Raw genomic sequence first — 23,725 nt, forward strand, 5'->3', positions numbered from 1 at the left:
AATCCTGGATGCTCTATAGTGAGCCCAGCAGCAGCTTCAACTGCGTTATATGCTCAGACAGGAGCTGTAGTTGGACTCAGTTCTCGTAGCTCCAGAGAAATTTAATTGACACCTGCTCCCGTTTCTTATGTAAATGTATTACAAGTGAATAATGATATTTTCCCTTTGCGTTTTGCAGAATATTATGCCCATGTCAGCAGCTATGTTTAAGAGTGAACGGAAGAATACCAGCCCTCAGTGCCCTCCCCGACTGGATGTCCAGATGATTACACCGGTAGTCTGGAGTCGCATGCCAAACGACTTCTTGGTTGCAGAGACTGGACGCGTCAGTGAACGGCACGGCTGGGTGGTCGAGTGCGTTGACCCAGTTACCATGATGGCACTACATATTCCTGAGGAAAACAGGTTAGGAAGTGATTGTTTATGGTGTGTAAAACAATTTCAATTCTGAATGGTTCATTAGCCTAAACAAGCTTTAATGTACTCTACAAGTTTTTCAATATTTTCTTGCAGATGTATTGACATCTTGGAGCTGTCTGAACGCAACGACCTATTGAAATTTCACTACCACACATTGCTACTGTACTGTGCTGTCTGTGCATTGGGCAACAACCGTGTTGCCCATGCCATTTGTAGCCATGTTGATGAATTTCAGCTACTCTACACCATTGAGAACACGTACATATCAGGCCTTCTACGTAGTGGCTATTATGATCTACTCATTAGCGTGCATCTGGAGTCGGCCAAGCGATCTCGACTCATGATGAACAATGAGTTTATTGTCCCTATGACTGAAGAAACCAAGCAAATCACATTGATTCCATATGAGAACAACGTACACGGCCTGCCTGGTGTGGGAGTTTCCACGTGTTTGAGACCTCCTCTCCATTTTGCATCTCTATCGTTTGTTGGCACTAGTGATGATCGTTACCAGTTCAGCCCTGAGATCCCGTTAGATGTTCTTAAAACAAAGGCAATTAACATGTTGACTGAGGCTGTCCAAGACGGTGGACAACATACGAGAGATCCTGTTGGCGGCAGCGTGGAATTCCAGTTTGTCCCAGTGCTAAAACTTGTGAGCACTCTCCTCGTTATGGGCGTCTTTGATGACGAAGATGTGAAACACATACTGAAGATGATCGAACCTAATGTGTTTGTTGAGGTCAGAGAAGAAATTGAAAAAGCAGAAACTGAGGACGCTAAGGAAGAACCAGTGCCGGCAGCCACTGGGGAGGGGGAGGGAGAAGAGGAGGAAGTAAAAGAAGGAGAGAAAGATGAACAAGAGTCAGAGGAGCCCAAAGAAGCTAAGACTGTGGACGGAGAAGTCGTCAAGGAGGAGGAGCTGGAGGAAGGACTTCTGCAGATGAAGCTGCCAGAGTCTGTCAAATTACAGGTAAGAAATATATTGTTCATGAGAAAATATTGTTACTTTATCTTTCGTTAAATCTTTGGACACTCAGCTTTGATGGCATGGATTTTGTGGTGAGAATAATGATCAGGTTTCAGTACTCACCAATATAAAGGAGTAAATCCTGTGACAGATACTAGTGGCTTTACCTGAACATTTAATTTGGGAAGCTGCAGACTAAAAATTATCCCTCTTTTCCATACTACATCAAGAATCTTGCATTTCATATATATCCAATGATACAGAGCTGAGCACTTAGCCACTAGTTAATCACTGAAGTTTATACTTAACCATTTCATCAAATTGAGTTTATTGTCCTGTACACTACTCTGGTGCAATACTGATGAAAAACTTGCCTGAGCACCATAACAGGCACTTGGGTGAGGGCAATACACAGAATATAAATCATACGTAGGTTATACCTAAAATATATATAAAATTATATCACACAGTAGAAAAAAATGTCTGCAAAAGCAAGACCTTAGTGCAAAAATAAACAATTGAAGACAAACTCATGGTAGCCCAAAAGGTGGTCGTAGATTTCCATTACTAAGGTTGGGTTAGAACTCTGCAGATAAGTTCAAGAACCTGATGGGTTTAGGAAAATAATTCAAGTCAAGTCGAGTGTATTGTAATTTAACTATACACATGTATACCACCAAACATTACAATGTTTCTCCAGACCAGGGTGTAAAGCACAGTTGTGCACATAACACACAGATAGCACACAATAACTTGAGAAAGTGAGAATTAAATCTACAGATGAATTATGTAGAGATAAACAAAGTAAAGTGCGTAAATTAGAAATTGTAAGGTACATTCCAAATTATCTGATGAGATTTCGAATGCAATGTGGCGTGGAGTCCAGAAGCCTAATGGCCTGAGGGAAGAAACTGTTTCTCACCCTGACCGTTTTTGTCTTTATGCATCGGAGTCCCCTGCCTGATGGCAGAATGTCAAAGAGGATGCTGGATGGATGGGTGGGATTTGGCATCCTCGTGAGTGGATTGACCCTAAACCTAATGGTGTGGGACTCCAGGTTTCATTACCTCCTGCCTGATGATGGCAGTGAAAAGAGGGCATAACCCCTTCAGAAATAGTGTTTCAGAAATGCAAGTTCATTTTTTACTAAGTTAGATACGTAGGTATTGCAATTATTTTAGCTGATGGTTTTTAAATCATTCAGCCAAAAACTTGACAGGGTACCTAATGATGATTGCTCCCATGATACTACAGGTATCTTGAGCAACTACACATGAGAAGTATCAGTGGGGGAGAACTTCTGGGACCAGTGACCATAATTCTGTTAGTTTTTAAATAGATATGGAAATCCATAGGATTCGTCCACCAGTTGAAGTCCTAAACTGGTGAGATTTTGAAGGCATCAGACAGGAACTTGCAAAGGTTGTTTGGGGGAGGCTGCTTACGATAAAGGGATGTCTAGCAAGATAGACTTTCAGAAAGTCGAATATAAAATGGTGAGAGTTCAGGTCCAACGTATTTCTGCTAGAGTGAAGGGCAAGGCTAGCAGGATTTCAGAAGGGGGATTTGTAGCAACAGTAAGGAAAAAGAAAGTTGTGTATGTCAAGTATAGGTGACTGGGAACAAATGCCTCTTGAGGAGTGTAAAAGATACAGGAGTATGCTTAAAAAATCAGGAGGGCAAAAATCGAACATGAGATAGCTTTGGCAAAGGAAAGTTCTAGCAGATTCAATTAAATATTTTAAGAGTAAAAGGGTAACTAGGGAGAGAATAGGTTCCCCGAAGGGTCCATGTGGCCGTCAATATCTAGAGCCACAGGAAATAAGTGAAGAGTTAAATAAATATTTCTCATTTATATTTACCATGTATTACAGAGGCTAAGCAATTAAGGGAAATGAAAAGTGATACATTAAGCATATCCACATTACAAAAGAGGAGATACTAATGGTCTTAAGGCATATTAAGTTCTTGGGCCTGATCAGATAGGACATTGTAGGAAGCCAGCGAAAAAGTTACAGGGGCTCTGGTCAACATATTCGCAGTATCTTTTGCCGTGGGTGAGGTACTGAATGACTGGAGGGTGGCTAATTTTGTTCCCTTATTTAAGAAGGGTTGCAAGGACAAGTTAGGGAACTACAGCTGGTGAGCTGACTATCAGCTATGGGAAGGTTAATGTAGGGGATTCTGGGAGACAGAGTGCAGCTGCATTTGGAAAGGCAAGGACTGATTGGGGACGTCAGCATGGCTTTATGCATGGGGAATTGTGCCTCATTGAATTTGATCTGAGGTTTTTGAAGAGTTTGACGAGGACATGGTGGTAAATGTGGTCTATATATATTGGAGAAGTCATTGACAAGGTCCCGCATGGTTAGATCACATCAGATCCAAGGTACCTTAGCCAACTGGATACAAAATTGATTTGATGGAAGAAATTAGAGGTTGAGCAATTTGTTTTCAGGTGCAGGCCTGTGACCAGTGATGTTGTTTGTCATCTATATTAATAATTAGATGATGATATCGGTGACACGACTGGTAAACTTGTGGATGACGCCAAAATTAGTATGCGGTATACAGTGAAACAGGTTGTCCAAGGTTACAACAGGATCTAGATCAACTGGAAAGGGGAGAGATGGACTGACAAGTGGAATTTTACTTGGACAAGTAAAAAGTCATGCATTTTGGGAAGTTAAACCATGAACAGACATACATAGTGAATGGCAGGGCTTGAGGGATTATTGTAAAACAGAGAGATTTGGTTGTACAAGTTCATAATTCCCAGAAAGTGGCAAAACAGTTAAACAAATTAAACAAGTACACATGATTACCTTATTGGACACGGAAGTGTGTACAAGAACTGGGACACCATGTTATAGCTGAACAAGACAGTGATATGGCACCTGGAATATTATATTCCATAACTCCGTAACTTCCGCCACCTTCAACGGGATCCCACCACTAAGCATATCTTTCCCTCCCCCCCTCTCTCTGCATTCCGCAGGGATCGCTCCCTACACAACTCCCTTGTCCATTCGTTCCCCCCATCCCTCCCCACTGATCTCTCTCCTGGCACTTATCCGTGTAAGCGGAACAAGTGCTACACATGCCCTTACACTTCCTCCCTTACCACCATTCAGGGCCCCAAACAGTCCTTCCAGGTGAGGCATCACTTCACCTGTGAGTCGACTGGGGTGATATACTGCGTCCGGTGCTCCCGATGTGGCCTTTTATATATTGGTGAGACCCGACGCAGACTGGGAGACCGCTTTGCTGAACATCTACGCTCTGTCCGCCAGAGAAAGCAGGATCTCCCAGTGGCCACACATTTTAATTCCACATCCCATTCCCATTCTGACATGTCTATCCACGGCCTCCTCTACTGTAAAGATGAAGCCACACTCAGGTTGGAGGAACAACACCTTATATTCCGTCTGGGTAGCCTCCAACCTGATGGCATGAACATCGACTTCTCTAACTTCCGCTAAGGCCCCACCTCCCCCTCGTACCCCATTTGTTACTCATTTTTATGCACACATTCTTTCTCTCACTCTCCTTTTTCTCCCTCTGTCCCTCTGAATATACCTCTTGCCCATCCTCTGGGTCACCCCCCCCACCCCTTGTCTTTCTTCCCGGACCTCCTGTCCCATGATCCTCTCGTATCCCCTTCTGCCTATCACCTGTCCAGCTCTTGGCTCCATCCCTCCCCCTCCTGTCTTCTCCTATCATTTTGCATCTCCCCCTCCCCCTCCAGCTTTCAAATCCCTTACTCACTCTTCCTTCAGTTAGTCCTGACGAAGGGTCTCGGCCTGAAACTTCGACTGCGCCTCTTCCTATAGATGCTGCTTGGCCTGCTGCGTTCACCAGCAACTTTGATGTATGTTACCTGGAATATTATGTTCAGTTCTGGTCTTAGATCACATATTTTCCCCATTCTAATATTTGGACTAAACAACAACTGGACCTCTTGACCATATCTGCATACTTTTGTGCATTGGGTTGCTGCCACCTGAGAGGTTGGTTAGAAACTTGCATCAGCGAGCAGGTGGACGCTGAGTGTACGTTACAGGGACTGGAGTTGTAAGGGAGACGGAATAGGCTGGGATTGTCTTCTCTGGAGTGAACAGGGCTGAGAGGGTGACCTTATAGATATTTATAAAATCATGAGAGGTACAGATGAGATCCATCAGGCAGGTGGATCTCAGCAGACTGGGGGACTGCTTTGCTGAGCACTTCTGCTCTTTCCCCCCACAAAAGATCTCCTGGTGGCTATTCATTTCAATTAAAATTCCCATTCCTATCCTGATATGCATGTCCATGGCCTCGTCTACTGCCACAATGGATAGATACTTTATTGATCCCAAAGGAAATTACAGTGTCACAGTAGCATTACAGTGCACAGATATAAATATTAGAATAGAAGTAGAAAGAAGAAAAAATAAGTTACCATAAGCAGTCTAACAGGGGTGGGGTTTGTCACTTCCCTGGCTATGAGTTAACTCATTATAGAGCCTGATGGCCGAAGGTAAGTATGACCTCGTATATCACTCTTTGGAGCATCACAGTTGTCTTAGTCTATTACTAAAAGTGCTCCACTGTTCAGCCAAGGTGGCATGCAGAGGGTGAGAAACATTATCCTGAATTGCCAGGATTTTCCGTAGGGTCCTTTGTTCTACCACAGCCTCGAGTGTGTACAGTTTGACTCCTATAACAGAGCCAGCCTTTCCAATCAGTTTATTGAGCCTGTTAGCATCACCTGTGTTGATGCCATTGCCCCAGCACACCACTGCATAGTAGATTGTATTGGTGACAACAGGCTGGTAGAACATGTGAAGAAGAGGCCTGCATACTCCAAAGGACCTCAGTCTCCTCAGGAAATAGAGGCGACTCTGGCCCTTCTTGTACACGGCCTCCGTGTTGGTGCACCACTCAAGTCTGTCATCCAGGTGCAAACCCCCAGGTATTTGAAAGTCCTCCCCACTTCCACGTCCTCACACCAATAGTATCAGACAGCAATGCAGGCTTAGTCTTCCTAAAGTCCAGCACCATCTCCTTTGTCTTCCTAATGTTGAGCTGCAGATGATTCAGCTGATGAAGTGAACATCAATTTCTCTAACTTCTGTTAATTGCTCCCACTCACTCTCCCCCACCCCTTTTTTCCCTTTCCCCTTTTTTTCCATTCCCCATTATGGTTACCCACTCAGCTCTTCTCTTTACTCCTGCTCATCACCTCCCTCTGGTTTCCCTCCTCTTTCCTTTTCTTCCAAGGCCCACTGTCCTTTCCTCTTAGATTCCTTCTTTAGTTCTTTACCTCTTCCAGCTATCCCCTCCCAGCGTCTTACTTCATCCCACTCTCCCAGCTGCCTATCTTTTTTTTAGATTATGAGGACACGCAGTCCTCTTTTATTGTCATTTAGTAATGCATGCATTAAGAAATGATACAATGTACCTCCGGTGTGATATCACAGAAACACAAGACAGACCAAGACTGAAAAACTGACAAAAACCACATAATTATAACATACAGTTACAACAGTACAAGCAATACCATAATTTGATGAAGAACGGCCATGGGCATGGTAAAAATAGTTCAAAGTTTCTCGAAAGTCCCATGATCTCATGCAGATGGGAGAAGGAAGAAAACTCTCCCTGCCATGAGCCTTCCAGCGCCGCAAACTTGCCGATGCAGCATCCTGGAAGCACCTGACCACAGTCCGACTCTGAGTCATCCGAAAACTTCAAGCCTCCGACACCGAGCACCGAGCACCATCTCTGCCGAGCACTTCGACCCCAGCCCCGGCTGCCAGCAACGGCCAAAGCCGAGGATTTGGGGCCTACCCTCCGGAGATTCTCAATCACACAGTAGTACCTTGCCCCTCACTTGGTTTCACCTATCACCAATCCAGCTTTTATTCTTTTCCCCCTCTCCACCTTCTAATTCTGGCTCTTGCCCGGTTCCTCTCCAGTCCTGATGAAGGATATCAGCCCGAAGTATCAACTTCCATTTCCATAGATGCTGTCTGACCTACTGAGTTCCTCCAATATTTTGTGTGTGTGTGTGTGTGTACTGCTGAAGATTTCAGCAATTGCAGAATCTCTTGTGTTTACGTATGCCTTAATGTTTTCATATATCTTTTTCCCAGGAGTCTTAGCCTGGATTTTGTAAGTAGAGGAGACAGGTTGAAAGTGAGAGGGGAAAGATTCAAACTGTATCCTGAGGGACAAGTTTTCTCACAGAGGCTGGTGGGTATATGGAATAGGCTACCAGAGGAAGTGGTAGAGGTGGCTACAACTACATCATTTACAAGACATTTCGACAGGTTGAAATGTAAGAAAAGTTCAGAGCAGGGGTTCCCAACCTGGGGTCCACTGACACCTTGCTTAATGGTAGTAGTCCATGGCATAAAAAAGGCTGAAAGCCACTGGTTTAGAGGGATATGGCCAAATCAAAGAAAAATTTGACTAGCTTGGGACGATATTTGTGTTGGCATGGGCAAGTGGGGTTGTAAAACCTGTTTCTGTGCAATATCAGTCTATGACTATGTTCAGGACACAGTGTGACAAGAATTGGATCATGTTTCCCTAGTGACCTGAAGCAACCTGAAAATTATTACATGGTGACTGAATTTTTGAAAAAATGAGGAAGTAGTAATTTGTCCTTAATTTAGTTACTTGCATGTTTCTCAGCTCTTAATGTAAACTTCCACATCTATTTAGATATGATAGGATTATTTTTATGAAAATCAATAGCTTCTGTGAGTCTCAATTTCAGTTAGTTGTTGTCAGATGTCTACAAAAAGTTTAAAAAACACCAAAATTTGTGTTTTCTCATCTGGCATGTTAGTGTAACCTTAAACATTTGAGCTTATTTTATTTCTTTATTAGTTTTATTTGGGAGAGATATTTGTTGCACAGTTTAGTTGAAATTTACCATCCACACAGATCAGACAGATTAGTTTATCGTTATATACACTAGTATGAAATGAAATTCCGTGTGTGTTTGTGTGTGTGTGTGTACGTGTAGCTCACCGATTAAACAGTGTACATGACCGTAATAAATTCAGTAATAAATTGAATGATAAATGCTAAACCACAGATGTGGTGCAAAAATTAAGATTCTGACTATTAATCTTTTATTAATAATGCTCTGGTTGTGGAATCAATACAATAATGTTTTTAGCCAGTGTCAATTTTAAAGGAAGAATATAAATAACTAAAATTATTCACAGATTATTTTTATTTTTCTGTGATATGAGGCCATCAATTTAATAAGCTTTGCTGCACTTAAGCAGATTAAATTTTAAAGTGTTCATTAATTGTCTTTCTTCACATAGATGTGCAAACTTCTTCAGTTCTTCTGTGACTGTGAACTGCGACACCGGGTTGAATCGATTGCTTCATTTGCAGATAGATTTGTTAATAGGATGCAGATAGATCAGCGGGAGCGTTACCGTGAGCTCATGATGTGTTTCAACATGACTGCAGCAGAGACTGCCAGGAAAACAAGAGAATTCCGGTCGCCACCTCAGGAGCAGGCAAGTCCTCGTGTATTATCTTAAATAAGTGGGTTGATGAAAAGCAATCAAAAAGTTAGGGGAAAACTTAATGTAATACAGGTACTTTTTGTTGGAAAATTACCCAGAAATGTGAGTGTGTTCTGATGGGTTCCCACGTATGTGTAGTCACCAAGCTAGGCACAAAGTTTAATTTTTGTCATTTGTCCTCCATTGAAAAATGACAGATTTGTTTTCAGTCTGGTTCAAGATACTGGCAGCCAATTGATTGGACCTATGTGGGGTTGCTGATTGGAATAGCTGGGCATATTCTGACCTTGGGGCCAGTCATTTCATTGTGGACACGGATAGGCTCAGTGGTAAATGCAATATCATATGGAAAATGCGTTATCCGTTTTGTCAAGAAAAAAAAAAGAGAAGGCAGAATATTCTTTAACATAAGGTTGAAAAGTGCTGATGTTAAAACAAATTTGGATGTTAGTATCACAGAGAGTTATAGAGTTATGCAACACAGCAAGAGAACCTACCAAATTCATTCCAGCGTCAATCACCCATTTACACTAATCCCGTGTTATTCTTCCCATATTCCCATCACCTTCTCCCGGATCCAGCACTCAAATTCAGTATCAGGTTTAATAGCACTGGCATATGTCATGAAATTTGCTATCTTAGCGGCAGCAGTACAATGCAGTATATAATGAATATAGAATAAATAAATAAATCACATAAATAATAGTTCAATTAAGAATAATAGTGCAAAAAAATAGAAATAATAAAAAAATGAGGTAGTCTTCACTGGTTCAATGTCCATTTAGAAATCGGATGGCAGAGGGGAAGACGCTGTTCCTGAATCACTGAGTGTGTGCCTTCAGGCTCCTGTACCTCCTTCCTGATGGTAACAGTGAGAAGAGGGCATGTCCTAGGCGAGGTGGTGGGGGGGGGGGTGTTCCTTAATAATGGATGCCGTCTTTCTGAGGCACTGCTCATTGAAGATGTCTTGGATAACTATGGAGGCTAGGACCCATGAAGGAGCTGACTAATTTTACAACTCTCCGTAGCTTCTTTCGCTCTTGTAGAGCCCCCCACCTCCATACCAGATGGTGATGCATCCTGTCAGAATGCTCTCCACAGTACATCTATAGAAGTTTCAATTGTTTTAGGTGACAAACCAAATCTCATACTCCTGATGAAACATAGCCATACATTTGGGGCAATTTACAGCAATCAGCTCTTGGGATTTATTCTGCTTAATATATTTTTAAGACTGCCAGGACTTCCGCTTTTGTATGGATATATTTCAAGACACTCAATACACTCTTTCCTCAATTCTGTAGCTGCCATGATCATCCCATAGTAAATTCAGAAAAGAAACACTCATTTAAAATCTCGACCATCTCTTTTGACTCTAATGTAGGCAACTATGTTGATCATTAGGGGCCTTATTCTCTCCCTGGTTACCCTTTATTGGAACACGGGGCCAGTACATTTTGTCCCAATTAAGTGGCATGGAAATAGCTAAAAAGGTATTTTAAAAGATAAATTATTGTTTAACTGAGTTACAAATGATGTATTTTAAATGAAATACAGAACAAATTAGAACACTATCAATACTACTACAGTACTATAAAACTGTATTAGTTCCTAATACTTATCTATGGAGGAATTCATCCATGTCATTTTCTTTTGACCGTGAATGAACAAAATCTGCACAGACATCTAGTAAGATAATGGACTGCCTTTGTACAATTTTCGACATCTCCATTTTACAAATCTTCATTTTTATTGTAACATTCAAGATGATTGTCGATACCTTCAAATTCTTCGTAGTTCCTAACATGTTGAAGTAGTGAAATTGTTGATTTTCACTCCCTGCCATTTCTGGCATCTCCAAGCCTGAATGCTTAAAACCACAGTGAGTAAGACAGTTCTGAATTGTCTTACTGCTTAATTCTTGCCAACTACCAGTGACAAAAATCACTGCATTTTTAACACAAGCACACTCGACTGATGCTATTTAGAAACTGTTCGTTCTAAGCATGGTGTCATGTCCAACAGCCATACAAGTGCACGCATCTGACACTAGTTAGAAACTATTCAACAACAGCCTCCTGCCACATTTAAGTGGCATAGTGTCCCAAATAAATGAAGGGAAACCTGGTTATTTTCTCAATAAGTTTTTGCTCTTTATGAATTGTCCCAAATAAGCAGCTGTTGGAATTAATCGGTGGTCCAATTAGCCGGAATCCACTGTGCTTATAGAATCTGAGGATTCTCCTTTACCTTATCTGCCAAAGTAATCCCTATCCTCCTTTTGTTCTCCTGATTTTCCATTTAAGTGTACTTCCTAGATCCCTTCTCAAACTACCTCTCCCAAACAAATTTACCAATCATAAATAAATACAGCACGGAAACAGGCACTTCAGTCCAACTCATCCATGCCCACCAGGGTTCCCACCTAAACTAATCCTGTTCGCTGGCATTTGGCCCCTAGCCCTCTAAACCTTTCTCTCTTTATATACTTGTCCAAATGTTTTAAATGTCATTATCGTACTTGTCTAAACTACTTCCTCTGGCAGCTTTTTCCCTATATGCATCACCCTTTGCATGAAGAAGATGCCCTCATGTCTCTTGTAAATCATCTCCTTTTAACAATAAATGTATGTTCTCTAAAATTTGGTTTCTTTTTCTGCTTTTTTAAAAAAAAAGGTTTGCATGTGCCTCTTTATCTGTGCCCCTCCTGATTTTATACTCTTCCCTCTGTCTCCTCAACCACAAAGAATAATGTTCTAGCCTGCCCAATCTCTCTATATTGAGTCCCGGCAACTTTTTTGTAAATCTTCTTTACACTCTTTCCAGGTTAATGATGCCTTTCCAAAAATGGGGTGACCACAGTATTCGAAGTGTGGCATCACCAACATCTGATACAATTGCAATATAATGTCCCAGCTCTAATGCCCTGACTGATGAAAGTCAGCAGTCCAAACACCCTCATCACCACCTGTGATGCTACTTTAAGCTAAATAGGTACCTGTACTCCTTGAACCCTCTGTTCCATGACACCTTCAATGTATCCTGAATGCCTTTGCCGAAGTATATCGGTCCCTGAGAATTGTTTTGAATATACAAGGGGTGATTGATATGTTCGTGGCCTAAGGTAGAAGGAGTCAATTTTAGAAAACTTGGCGCATTTATCTTTCAACATAGTCCCCTCCTACATTTACACACTTAGTCCAGCGATCATGGAGCATACGGATCTTGTTCCTCCAAAAAGTGTCCACAGATGGGTTCGTGGCCTAAGGTAGAAGGAGTCAATTTTAGAAAACTTGGCACATTTATTTTTCAACATTTCCCCTCCTACATTTACACACTTAGTCCAGCGATCATGGAGCATACGGATCTTGGACCTCCAGAAAGTGTCCACAGATGGGTTCGTGGCCTAAGGTAGAAGGAGATGAGTTATACATCTCTCGTTACATGCACGTGTAGGTCAACGCTTTGAGTGATTATGCAGAAAGCTTGAAGTTAATAACTCATTTCCTTCTACCTTAGGCCACACACTTATCAATCACCCCTGCTGTGGACACTTTCTGGAGGTCCAAGATCCGTATGCTCCACAACCGCTGGACTAAGTGTGTAAATGTAGGAGGAGACTATGTTGAAAAATAAATGTGCTAGGTTTTCTAAAATTGACTCCTTCTACCTTAGGCCACAAACTTACCAATCACTCCTCGTACCACCCAACCAGCCATTTATCCAGGCCTCCATGAAAGTTGACGATATTAGCCTTTGAAAATGTAAACCACTATCCCTTCCTTGGCAGCATCCTCTCCTCAAAAGCAGACATCAATTCAAAGATCAACCATCATCTGAGTAGTGCTAGTGTAGTCTATGCAAGATTAAGGTAAAGAGTCTTTGAAGACTGCAACCTACAGGTCCAAACAAAACTTTTGGTCTGTAGAGAAATTATCCATTCTATGTTACTATATGGAGCTGAATCATGGACCTCCTACAGTAGACACCTGAAAACCCAGGAACAATCCCACCAAAGATCCTTACAAAAGATTTTGAGGATCAGTTGGAAGGACAGACACACTAACATCAGCGTGCTGGAGGAGGCCAACATGAACAGCACCTCCACCACAGTAAAGCAACACCAACTCTGATGAATAGGTCACGCCATCCAGATGCCTAACTTGCATCTCCCCAAACTGATCCTTCATTTCTAGTAGAAGAAAGGTCAACGAGTCCCTGGTAAGCAAAGGAAATGCTTCAAAGATAACATCAAAATTATCCTGAAGAAATTTAACATTACGTCTAAAAACTTGGAAGACTTTGCGGAAAGACCTGGAGGAAATCTGTTCAAGAGAGACTTATGCTACATAAGAGTGATCTCTACCATGCTGCAGAGAACAAGCAGCAGGTGCAAAAGGAGAGATTGAACAACCAAAAGACCTAATCACTAACCACAGCCACCACTTACTCTTGCGTGCACTGCACCAGAATATGTGGATCCTAGATCAGCCTCTATAGCTACCTGAGGACACACCAGTAGAAAACCCGAACCACTAAAAGGAGAACATCATACTCAACTTGAATGACCGCACTACTACCATTCACTGTACCAATTTTATCCTGTTTTGACTTCCCAAAATGCAGTATCTGGATTAAATGCCATATCTGGATTAAATGCCATTTGCCAATCCTCAGGCCACATACTTAGCTGACCAAGATCCCCATGTAATTTTGGATAACTTTATTCAACTGCCTATGATTCCACCTATTTCAATATCACCTGTAAATTTACTAACCACGCCTTGTACATTCTCATCTAAATTATTTATATACGTCACAAACAACAGCAATCCAGATCCCTGTTGTACAGCACTAGTCACAAGCCTCCAATTTGAGACTGTTACAATGGGGTGTTGGAAGCAGACCCAAGTGCAGGGCACCGACATGTAGGTAGCATTAACAGAAGTGTGTTTATTAATAGTTGCCAGGGAAGCTGGAGAGTGAGGATTAGGTGCTTACGTGGACATGAACGTTGAACAACGAACTGGAGGAGCCTGGACTTGGACTCAGACGTGGGACTTGGACTTGGACTCGGACGCGGAACCTGGACTTGGACTTGGACGCAGAGCCGGGACTCAGAATTGGACACGGAGCCGGGACTTGGACTCAGAATCAGACACGGAGCCGGGACTTGGACACGAGACGACAAAACCAAACAGACAGACAATTGGTATCTTGGCTTGGAGCAGCGGCAAACGGCCTGCAATACCCAGCTGGACACGAGACAACAAAACTAAACAACGACAGACAATTCGTATCTTGGCTTGGAGTAGCGGCAAACGGACGACTAAACTCAGCTGGACACGAGACGACAAACCCAAACAACGACAGACAATTCATAACTTGACTTGGAGTAGTGGCAAACGGATGGCTAAACTCAGCTGGACATGAAAACAACAGTATTCACAAAGCAACCCTAGGCACTGAAGCAATTTAGAGTCCACTATTTTTGGCGGCCCAGAACATGCATTACTGCCCTGCTCAGGAGACGGACCAGCAGGGAGTAGATGTAAGCCGGAGCTTTTATGCTGCTGGTTCAGATGAAAATCTGGTGCCCTAATCAAGGAGCCCCGTAGAACACGGGGAAAAGGAAATTAACTGAAATGAGGAGTCAACAGACTGGACCGTGACAGAGACAGGACTTTTCACCACCATGCTCTGCTTCCTACCATCGAGTTAGTTATGAATTGAGTTAGGCTATTCTTCATGGATCGCTTGTGATCTCATGTTCCATACTAACCCACCATGTGGGACCTTGTCAAAATGTTCGCCAAAGCCCATATAGACAACATCCATCAAACTGCCCTCATTCATTCTCCTGATTACCTCTTTGAACAAGTCTGGCAGCTTTGTCAGACATGATTTCCCACGCACAAAGCCATGTTGACTATCCCATGTTGCATTTTGGAAAATTAAGCCAGGGTTGGACCTACTCTATGAATGAAAGGGCTCTAGGGAGTGTAATAGACCTCTGTTCCATTACAAGAGAGTACAAGTACGCAGTTCTTTGAAAGCAGCATCACAGATAGACAGGCCTTCACACTGGCCTTCCCTTGATAAAGGTGACCATGATCAAGGGTGTGAATTTTTGTAATGTTCTATATAGCGGAGACATTAGGCTCACATACTGAGTACATTTAAGGCAGAGGAATAGATAGATAGTTACTAAGGGAATGTAAGAATATGGGTTTGGTGCAGGAAAGTGCAGCCATGAACTTATTAAAAGTTGTAGGAGCCAAATCGCCTACTCCTGTTTCTATCTCTCATGTTCTAGTAAGAAAGTGGGATTGGGATTTCAAACTCAAAACTCTGACTGAATTCTAAGGAAGTTCTCCTCGGAAGTCAGTCAAGTAAGTCAGGAATCCAAATGAGATCTCAGTCAGAATCAGAATCCAGTTTAATATCACCGGCATATATCGTGAAATTCAGACCATAAGACATAGGAGCAGAATTAGGCCATCTGGCCCATCAAGTCCGCTCCACTAGTCAATCATGGCTGATCCTTCTTTCTATCTCCTCCTCAGTTGCAGTTCTCGCCTTACTCCCCATACCATTTGATGCCTTGCCCAATCAAGAACCTATCAATCTCTGCCTTAAATACACCCAATGACCTGGCCTCCACAGCTGCATGTGGCAACAAATTCCACAAATTCACCACCCTTTGGCTAAAGAAATTTCTCCACATCTGTTTTGAAAGCACGCCCCTCTATCCTGAGGCTGTTGTCTCTTGTCCTAGACTCTCCCACCATGGGAAACATCCTTTCCACATCTACTCTGTCTAGGCCTTTCAACATTCGAAAGGTTTCAATGAGATCCTCCCTTATCCTTCCGAAATGCAGTAAGTACAGACCCAGAGCCATCAAATGTTCCTCATATGATAACCCTTTCATTCCTGGAATCATCCTTGTGAACCTCCTCTGGACCCTCTCCAATGCCAGCACATCTTTTCTAAGATGAGGAGCCCAGAACTGTTCACAATACTCAAGGTGAGGCCTCACCAGTGCCTTATAAAGCCTCAGTATCACATCCCTGCTCTTGTATTCTAAACCCCTTGAATTGAATACTAACATGGCATTTGCCTTCCTCACCACTGAATCAACCTGCAAGTTAACCTTCAGGGTGTTCTGCACAAGGACTCCCAGGTCCCTCTGAATCTCAGATTCCTGGATTTTCCTCCCGTTTAGAAAATATTCCACATGTTTATTTCTACTACCAAAGTGCATGAGTATGCATTTTTCAACGTTGTATTTCATTTGCCACTTTCTTGCCCATTCTCCTAATCTGTCTAGGTCCTTCTGCATCCTACCTGTTTCCTCAACACTACCCGCCCCTCCACCAATCTTTGTATCATCTGCAAACTTGGCATCAAAGCCATCTGTTCCATCATCTAAATTATTTATATACAGCATAAAAAGAAGTGGTCCCAACACCGATCCCTGCGGAACACCACCAGTAACTGGCAGCCAACCAGAAAAGGATCCTTTTATTTCCACTCGCTGCAATTTGTCAACTTAGTGGCAGCAGTACACTGCAATGCATAATAATAGAAACAAACTGAATTACAGCAGGGGGGATTCATTTATTTATTTATTTAATAGTTAAATTAAATAAGTAGTTTGTTGAGTGTGTGCCTTCAGGCTTCTGTACCTCCTTCCTGATGGCAGCACTGAGAATAAGGCATCTCCAACATTGGCACTAACCTCACCAGCATCCAGGACATTTTCAAGGAGTGATACCTCAAAAAGGTGTCATCCATTACACAGGACAACAAAGATTTTGCTTCCTGAATACTTTTGGGTGTATCTTATGGATTTTGGGCTGCTGATCATGAATATCACAATGAAATTTCCCTATCACATATAATTTTTGAACTCTCCCATACTTATCATTTCGATTTATAATTCAAGTCAATTAAAATGTTGGCCACAGTGTAAGCTGAAAAGTTCCCTATCTTGTCTGTCAAACATCAGATGAGAGGCACCCTCTACATGGTCATACACCTACACCCAGCCGCCTAAAGTCAAGGAGGAGCTTCATGAACAGTGTTGTTCCATTACAATCAACCCCATCTGAAGCCCACATCGCCTTGTGGAAAGACCAGCTCGCCAGTCTCAAACAACCCCCAATGATGGAAATTCCACCGGATGAAAGCCTTCCCCCAGGAGCTAATTGCAACGGGCAACCTGGCAGTGCCTTAACAGACTTAGGACTGATGTAGGTCGTTCAAAAGTGTCACTAAGCAAATGGGGATGTACATCTAGCCCGACAACTTGCGAATGTGGAACTGAGCCACAAACTATGCAACATCTCCTGCAATGCCCATCACTAGAGGAACACCGTACTGCTGCAGATCTTGCCGAATTCAACAACAAGGTGCAAAAATGTGTCCAGTTGTGGCTGGGCCATGTGTAGACTGTCCATGGACACAATAAGAAGATTAACAAAATATTTTTAACTTAGTTGAACTATTGCAAAGCATCAGCACCATTATGCAATTAAACACATTATATTCAATAAAAGTTACAAGTAGTCTGAAATTGTATTTGTGTTCATCTTCAAGCAGGCTATCATAAAAAAAATTCTGAAGAAGCAACACTTTTAAGAAAAATTTGATGTCCAGTGTTATTAAGGACCCCCATCACCCAGGGCATGCTCTCTTCTCATTGTTACCATCAGGGAGGAGGTACAGGAGCCTGAAGGCACACACTCAATGATTAAGAAACAGCTTCTTCCCCTCTGCCATCCGATTTCTGAATGGACATTGAACCAATAAACATTACCTCTACTTTTTTTTCTCTTGTTGCACAATTTATTTGATTTAACTTATATCTATATTCTTCTTGCTGCAATCCACAGTTTTTATTATTATGTGTTGTGACGTACTGCTGCCACATAACAACAAATTTCCCAATGTAGGCTAGTGATAATAAACCCGATTCGGATTATGAGATACGTAAGGAAATGGAGGGCTGTGATGAATCATTACAAGCAGTGAAAAAAATATTTTTAATGTTTTAAATTTATCTGGTGCTTTGAATTTGTCAGTTTTTGATATATATAGTATTTATTACATATTACATATTAAGATTCCTATCTCATTTTGTGTTGTGGTTATTTGTTGCAGATTAACATGCTCATGAATTTCAAACTGGGGCCAGATGAAGAGATCTGCCCTCTCCCAGATAAAGTGAGAGATGTATTACTCCACTTCCATGGCAAGCTTCTCACTCACTGTGGTACGTGCATAGGCATTGTCTAAAACTGATCCCTTCAAATACTATGTATTTTAAATACAAGAATCACTATTGTAATTAATTGAATATCTAGCAATATTCTGTGTACTTACAACCAAATTAAAGACATCTGTCACCGTTGTTTAATTATGTTCTGCCAAGATTTAAAACACAATCAACATGCTTTGGTTTGTATCATAGTTTCATATTTTGTATGGCAGGTAGGTCAAAATTCTGTAAGTTTTTTATTGTTAGTATACAGTACAGTTTATTTTCATGTGTGAAAAATATGGAAGGCGTAGTTGACAACTTTCAGGAAAAAGGAGGATATCTTTGCGAGAAGGCTCATCATTAGAACCAATGTAACTGAGATAGTTGTGAGAGTATATATTGGTTGTGAGACTATCCCCTGAGATAAAGAAAGCAAGATCAAGAAAGGGAAGGGAAGGATTAGATATAAGCCCTGCAGAAGTGAGAATAGGGTGGAAGTTAGCAGTAAAAGTGGAAAAAACATTCAAGTTGTATGCAAGTGCAGGAAGTAGTCCCAATGTACTTATCAATCCACTGGAAAAATACTTGAGGGAGGGGCCTGAGTAGGTCTGAAACTAAACCATGTTCCACAAAGAGATGAACATGGGACTTTCCATAGCCACACCTTCCACATATAGAAAGTCAGTGGAGCTGGACTTTAATTGCAGGCTGTATTTAGCCAGGTGATAGAAGATGATAATTAAAGAGACTTGGAGAACAACGTGGAAATAGACCCCTCGATCCATCAAGTTCACTCTGACTGTCAAGCACTAATCCCATTTGATTGTTCCCACACTCCCATTCATTCTCCCACACTCTATCGCTCACCTGTGCATAAGAAGCAAAAGTACAGAGGATAATTAACCTACCAAGCCACTCATCTTTGGGAAGTGGGAAGAAACTGGAGAACCGGCAGGAAACCCAAGTGGTCACAGTGAGGATGAACAAACTCAAGTCGGCAATGGAGGTCAGGATTAAGTTTGGGTCATTGAAGCTGTGAGTTCAGCAACATGACTTGCTACACTCCTGTGTGGCCCTTAACTTTTTTTTGTTGATGAGGTGATGAAAATAAAAAATTCTTTCTTTCTTTTTAAATCTCTTTATTAATTTTCCAAAATTATAAATAGAATAACAATATTGATACAGAGAGATTGGAATAACCTTACTGTTGATAAACATATACAAAAAAATTTCAAATAATACAGGTGTAATAGACTTCCAAACTCTTAATATAATTAATCATAGAGAAAAAAGAAATATAAAAAAAATACAAAGAAAAACCCCCAAAAAAACAAAAAAAGAAGAAACTAAATACTAAACCCAAAAAAAAAGCAAACGGAACAAAACAAGGCTGGACCAATATCTTAAATCGAACACATTCAATGATGTCGTCAACTCCGCTCCTCTATTCATATATTTTAAGTTAATAAGAAGGATTCGGAAAGGTCAAATTACATCATATGAAAATGTTGAATAAATGGTTATAAATAAAATTCAATACCCTTACAGTCTGCAATAAATACTCCGGCAGAGTATCTTTTAACTAAATGAACTTGTAAATTTTAATATCATAACCAGGTGGTCATTTCATCAGTGTTCAGCTGAACCAAGCAATTAACCGATATCTTGATTGCTGTTAAATGCAAAGCTGTATTTAAATCTTCATGACTGGAACTTGATATTTGTACTTACTGTATGGTTAAATTGATGATGAGTGAAATATGCCATAGTTCTTCTGCTTATGCTGTTAATTTTTACTTTTTCTACCTTTCCTATCACCTATCACCTTCTAGCTATCCTTGTTCTATTTCCCCCATCTTTATATTTTGGCGTCTTCCCCCTTACTTTCCAATCCTGAAGAGTGGTCTCAACCCGAAACGTAGATTATTTATTCATTTCCATAGATGCTGCCTGACCTTCTGAGTTCCTCCAGCATTTTGTGTGTGTTCCTTTGGATTTCCAGCTACTGCAGAATTTCTCATGTTTCTGTAGTCTGTTAGGGATCAATTTGGGGTGTGATGAAATTATGGAGAGCATAATTATGGGTTAACTAGAACTAAAGTCTTCAGGATATAAAACCTGTACACAATTTAACTTCCAACTGAAACATTCTAGCTAGAAATGATGTGCTGGCAAGCATTGAAGAGGGTTCAAAGGAGGTTCACGAAAATGATTCTGGGATTGAAAGGGTTGTCAACTGATAGTTCTGGGCCTTTACACACTGGAATTCGGAAGAATGAAGGGTGACCTCACTGAAACCTATCAAATGTTGGAAGGCCTCAATAGAGTGGATATGGAGAGGATGTTTCCTAAGTTGATGAAGTCTAAAACCAGAGGACACATCCTCAGAATGGAGGGGTGTCCTTTTAGCACAGAGATGAGGAGGAATTTCGTTGGCCAGAGTAGTGAATCTGTAGAAACTGTTACCAAAGGCATCTGTGCAGGCCAAGTTATTGAGTATTTTTAAGGCAGAAGCTGATAAATTCCTGATTAGTCAGGGCCTGAAGTGATATAGGGAAAAGGCAGGACACTGGGGCTGAGAGGGAAAATGGATCAGCAATGTTGAAATGGTGGAGCAGACGCGATGGGCCAAATGGCCTAATTCTGCTCCTATAGCTTGTGGTCTTATGGTCTAAACCAATCTTTGAGTATGAGGCATTCTGAGACTGTCCCATTGAAACTACATAACGCAGGACAGTAGATGAATCTATCTGCTATTAAATGGTTCAAATGGTTGTGTTTATAATCAGAGAATGTATACAGTATACAGCCTGAAATTCTTAGTCTTCACAGAGATCCACGAAAAACAGAACCCCAAAAGAATGAACGACAGAAAAATGTTAGAACCCCCAAAGCCCCCTCTCCCCCTCCCCTGAACAAGCAACAGCAAACCATCAACCTCCCCCCCCCCCACCCATTCAGCGGGAAGTGTCAGCGCCCACCACCAACCAAGCAATAGTGAAGCACCGAAAGAGAGACCGTGTTCTGCAGGCAGCAAAAGCTATTGTTTACCCAACAATTTGACATGCCACAGGTTCTCTCTCTCTCTCTGTCTCTCGCTCTCTCTCTAACGAAGGACAGAAAGGTGCCACCCAATTCACAGTGAAAGGGGAAACTAACAGTTGCTGTTAATATGTTGCAGTCTGCTGCATATCTGCCCACAGCATCCACTGCCGCAAAATCCTGATGTCCCTTCTCCTGCAATACCTCAGTTGGTGGCACCGACTTGGAATTAGCACATTGTTAAAGGTGTATCCCTGCCGCATAAAACACAGTTCAGGACAAATCTGTTTTGTCACTTAACCTCTGGTTAGTTGTATATTCATGCAGCCATCAATCAGGACTGTAACTAATGGGGTATATTGTGGGTGTCAACACCAGTATTGAATATTCAAAGCATTCTGCTTGTTGGGATACATGTGTTGCCATTGTAAATATGTAATTCTGCAAATTTACCAGACTATATTCCAAATATTAAAGTTAAATAGGTGATTATACTAATCGAAACCGTAGTTATTGTTTATTGTTATCTTTGTGTTGAAGAAACATGAAATATCATGTCAGGAAAGTGAGATTCTCTTGGATTCTTCTGGACTCTCTCTAGAAGGGGTTTGCTGTGTAAATGGAGACTTAGATTCAGTAACAGCCTAGTATGGCTCAGTTTTAGTCAGTCTCACTATAATCTAAATTAGTTCTTCTGACTTCAGAACATTTTTCAGATACTGAATATGATATCAAGTGGTTCAAAATGTAACAATTTGAAGCTACACCTGAATTTTCAAGCTCTTCTGAGACAGAATTATTTTACCTGACAGGCATTCAAATAGAAGAGGATGAGGAAGAGGAAGAGAAGGATACCTCACTCAAAGGGCGTTTACTGAACCTTGTTGAAAAAATAAGAAACTTAAGGAAGAAAGATGAGACTGAAGAACCTCCAGCTGAAGAAGAGAAGACGCCAAGTGAGTATTTTTTTGTTATAAGATTCTCTCATATAAAGAGAAAGTTTTCAGATCACCTGTACCAATTTTCTATAAGATTTCTGAATGGCTCAAGAAAGTTTTGCGAAGTGAAACTTAAAACAATTATTATAACAATCAGATTCGTGTTTTGTGATGGCAAACCAAAGAGTGAATAAGCCCACTGCTTCTGCTATTTTAAAGAGAACAGCGAAGCTCTCTGCGTTATTCAGATAGTTCTTCCCATTTCAGAAGGTTCAGCAGGTATCAGTGACCTGATGCATGATCTAAATTGGGTAATTTTCGGGCATAGCAAACAATTGGGAAAGCTGTCAAAATTTTATTGTTCATTGCGAGTGAAAGCGAGTACAAAAATGAGGAGATTATGTTTGCGTTCTTCAGAGCATTAGAAAGTCAACATCTAATGAACTACATGCAGTACTGTTCACCTTTTCAAGCAAGTAAATGTTTTTGGAAGCAGTGCAGCAAAGATTTACTTCAAATCTCCCACCTGCAATGAGCAGGTAGTCTTCTAAGGAAAGAATGGATTGACTGGACTGGAGCTTAGAAGAGAAAAGCTAGTTGACTGAAGCGTGTAGGATCCAGGGTGACAGAGTAAATTGTGGATAGGATGCTCCCTCTTGTCGGGGTCAGTGGGGTCACAGCATCCCATTCAAGATAGATGAGATTTTTTTTTCTCTCAGCATTGGAGAGGGTGTCTGGTGAATTTAAAGAGAATGGTGAAATATGGCCACCTTTTAGTTTTATCGGGAAGGTGGAAATAGACACCAGGAATCATGGGATTGGGTGTTTTAAGGGAGCTTGGGAATGGGGTCCAGCTGAATTTGAAAGAATAATGGGAACAAAGTCCCAGTAAGTTTAAAGTTAGAATGAGAATGAGTGAGCCAGATAGTGAACCATCCTGATTGTTGAATGATGCGATAGTTTTCATTGGAGTTTTGCTGCATGTGACAACTCAGAAGGGCGAATGTTTTCTACTCGTGTAGTTGTCTGTGTTGAATGCATTGTTACTTGGTGAAGGACATTGAAATCTTGTCAATGGAGCTGGGTTAGTCCTTGAATAAGCAAAATGTCAGGAAATTGTAGTTATCATGTGTTTCATGTATTTCTTCAGGAAGGAAAAAGTTAATTTTCAATTGCAAAGAGCTGAAATGAAGGAACTGGGATCCTGTTCTAAATATGCCTGTTAGATAGGATGATATCATTAGGACTTTGAGAAAGGACTGGTGGAGTCTTGGCTTTCCCCTTCAGGCAAAATTATAAAGTTTTCTTCTGTGCTCAAAGAAGCAGGTGTAATAAACACCTTACTTCCCGTGGCGATGTAAATGATAGCTGCTTCCTTCTGTTTGTCATTTGTACACCTGCCACTCAGTGAATTTGACTGACTATTGGGCAGATACCTACCTACATGTTAACTGTCTCAAGGTCCTGCTATTCTCTGTCCCTGCCACGTTAGGTTCACCCACAGTGTGCAGCTCTCTACCCTCTCACATATCCTTTTAACATTGATGCCAA

At 41.4% G+C, this 23,725-nt stretch overlaps 1 protein-coding gene across 8 annotated transcripts in view; it reads left to right on the forward strand.

The window, feature by feature from the left end:
* Positions 1-23,725, forward strand: part of LOC134352669 (ryanodine receptor 1-like) — a 581,514-nt gene that overhangs the window by 196,968 nt on the left and 360,821 nt on the right. For all 8 annotated transcript variants that reach the window (XM_063060038.1, XM_063060039.1, XM_063060041.1 and 5 more), the window contains 5 exons: positions 179-405; positions 514-1,393; positions 8,719-8,919; positions 18,095-18,206; positions 22,049-22,192. In XM_063060038.1, coding sequence (XP_062916108.1) covers positions 179-405; positions 514-1,393; positions 8,719-8,919; positions 18,095-18,206; positions 22,049-22,192 — 1,564 coding nt within the window. The remainder of the gene's footprint in view (positions 1-178; positions 406-513; positions 1,394-8,718; positions 8,920-18,094; positions 18,207-22,048; positions 22,193-23,725) is intronic.

The sequence above is a fragment of the Mobula hypostoma genome, chromosome 10 (assembly GCF_963921235.1).
Source record: "Mobula hypostoma chromosome 10, sMobHyp1.1, whole genome shotgun sequence".
NCBI lineage: Eukaryota > Metazoa > Chordata > Chondrichthyes > Myliobatiformes > Myliobatidae > Mobula > Mobula hypostoma.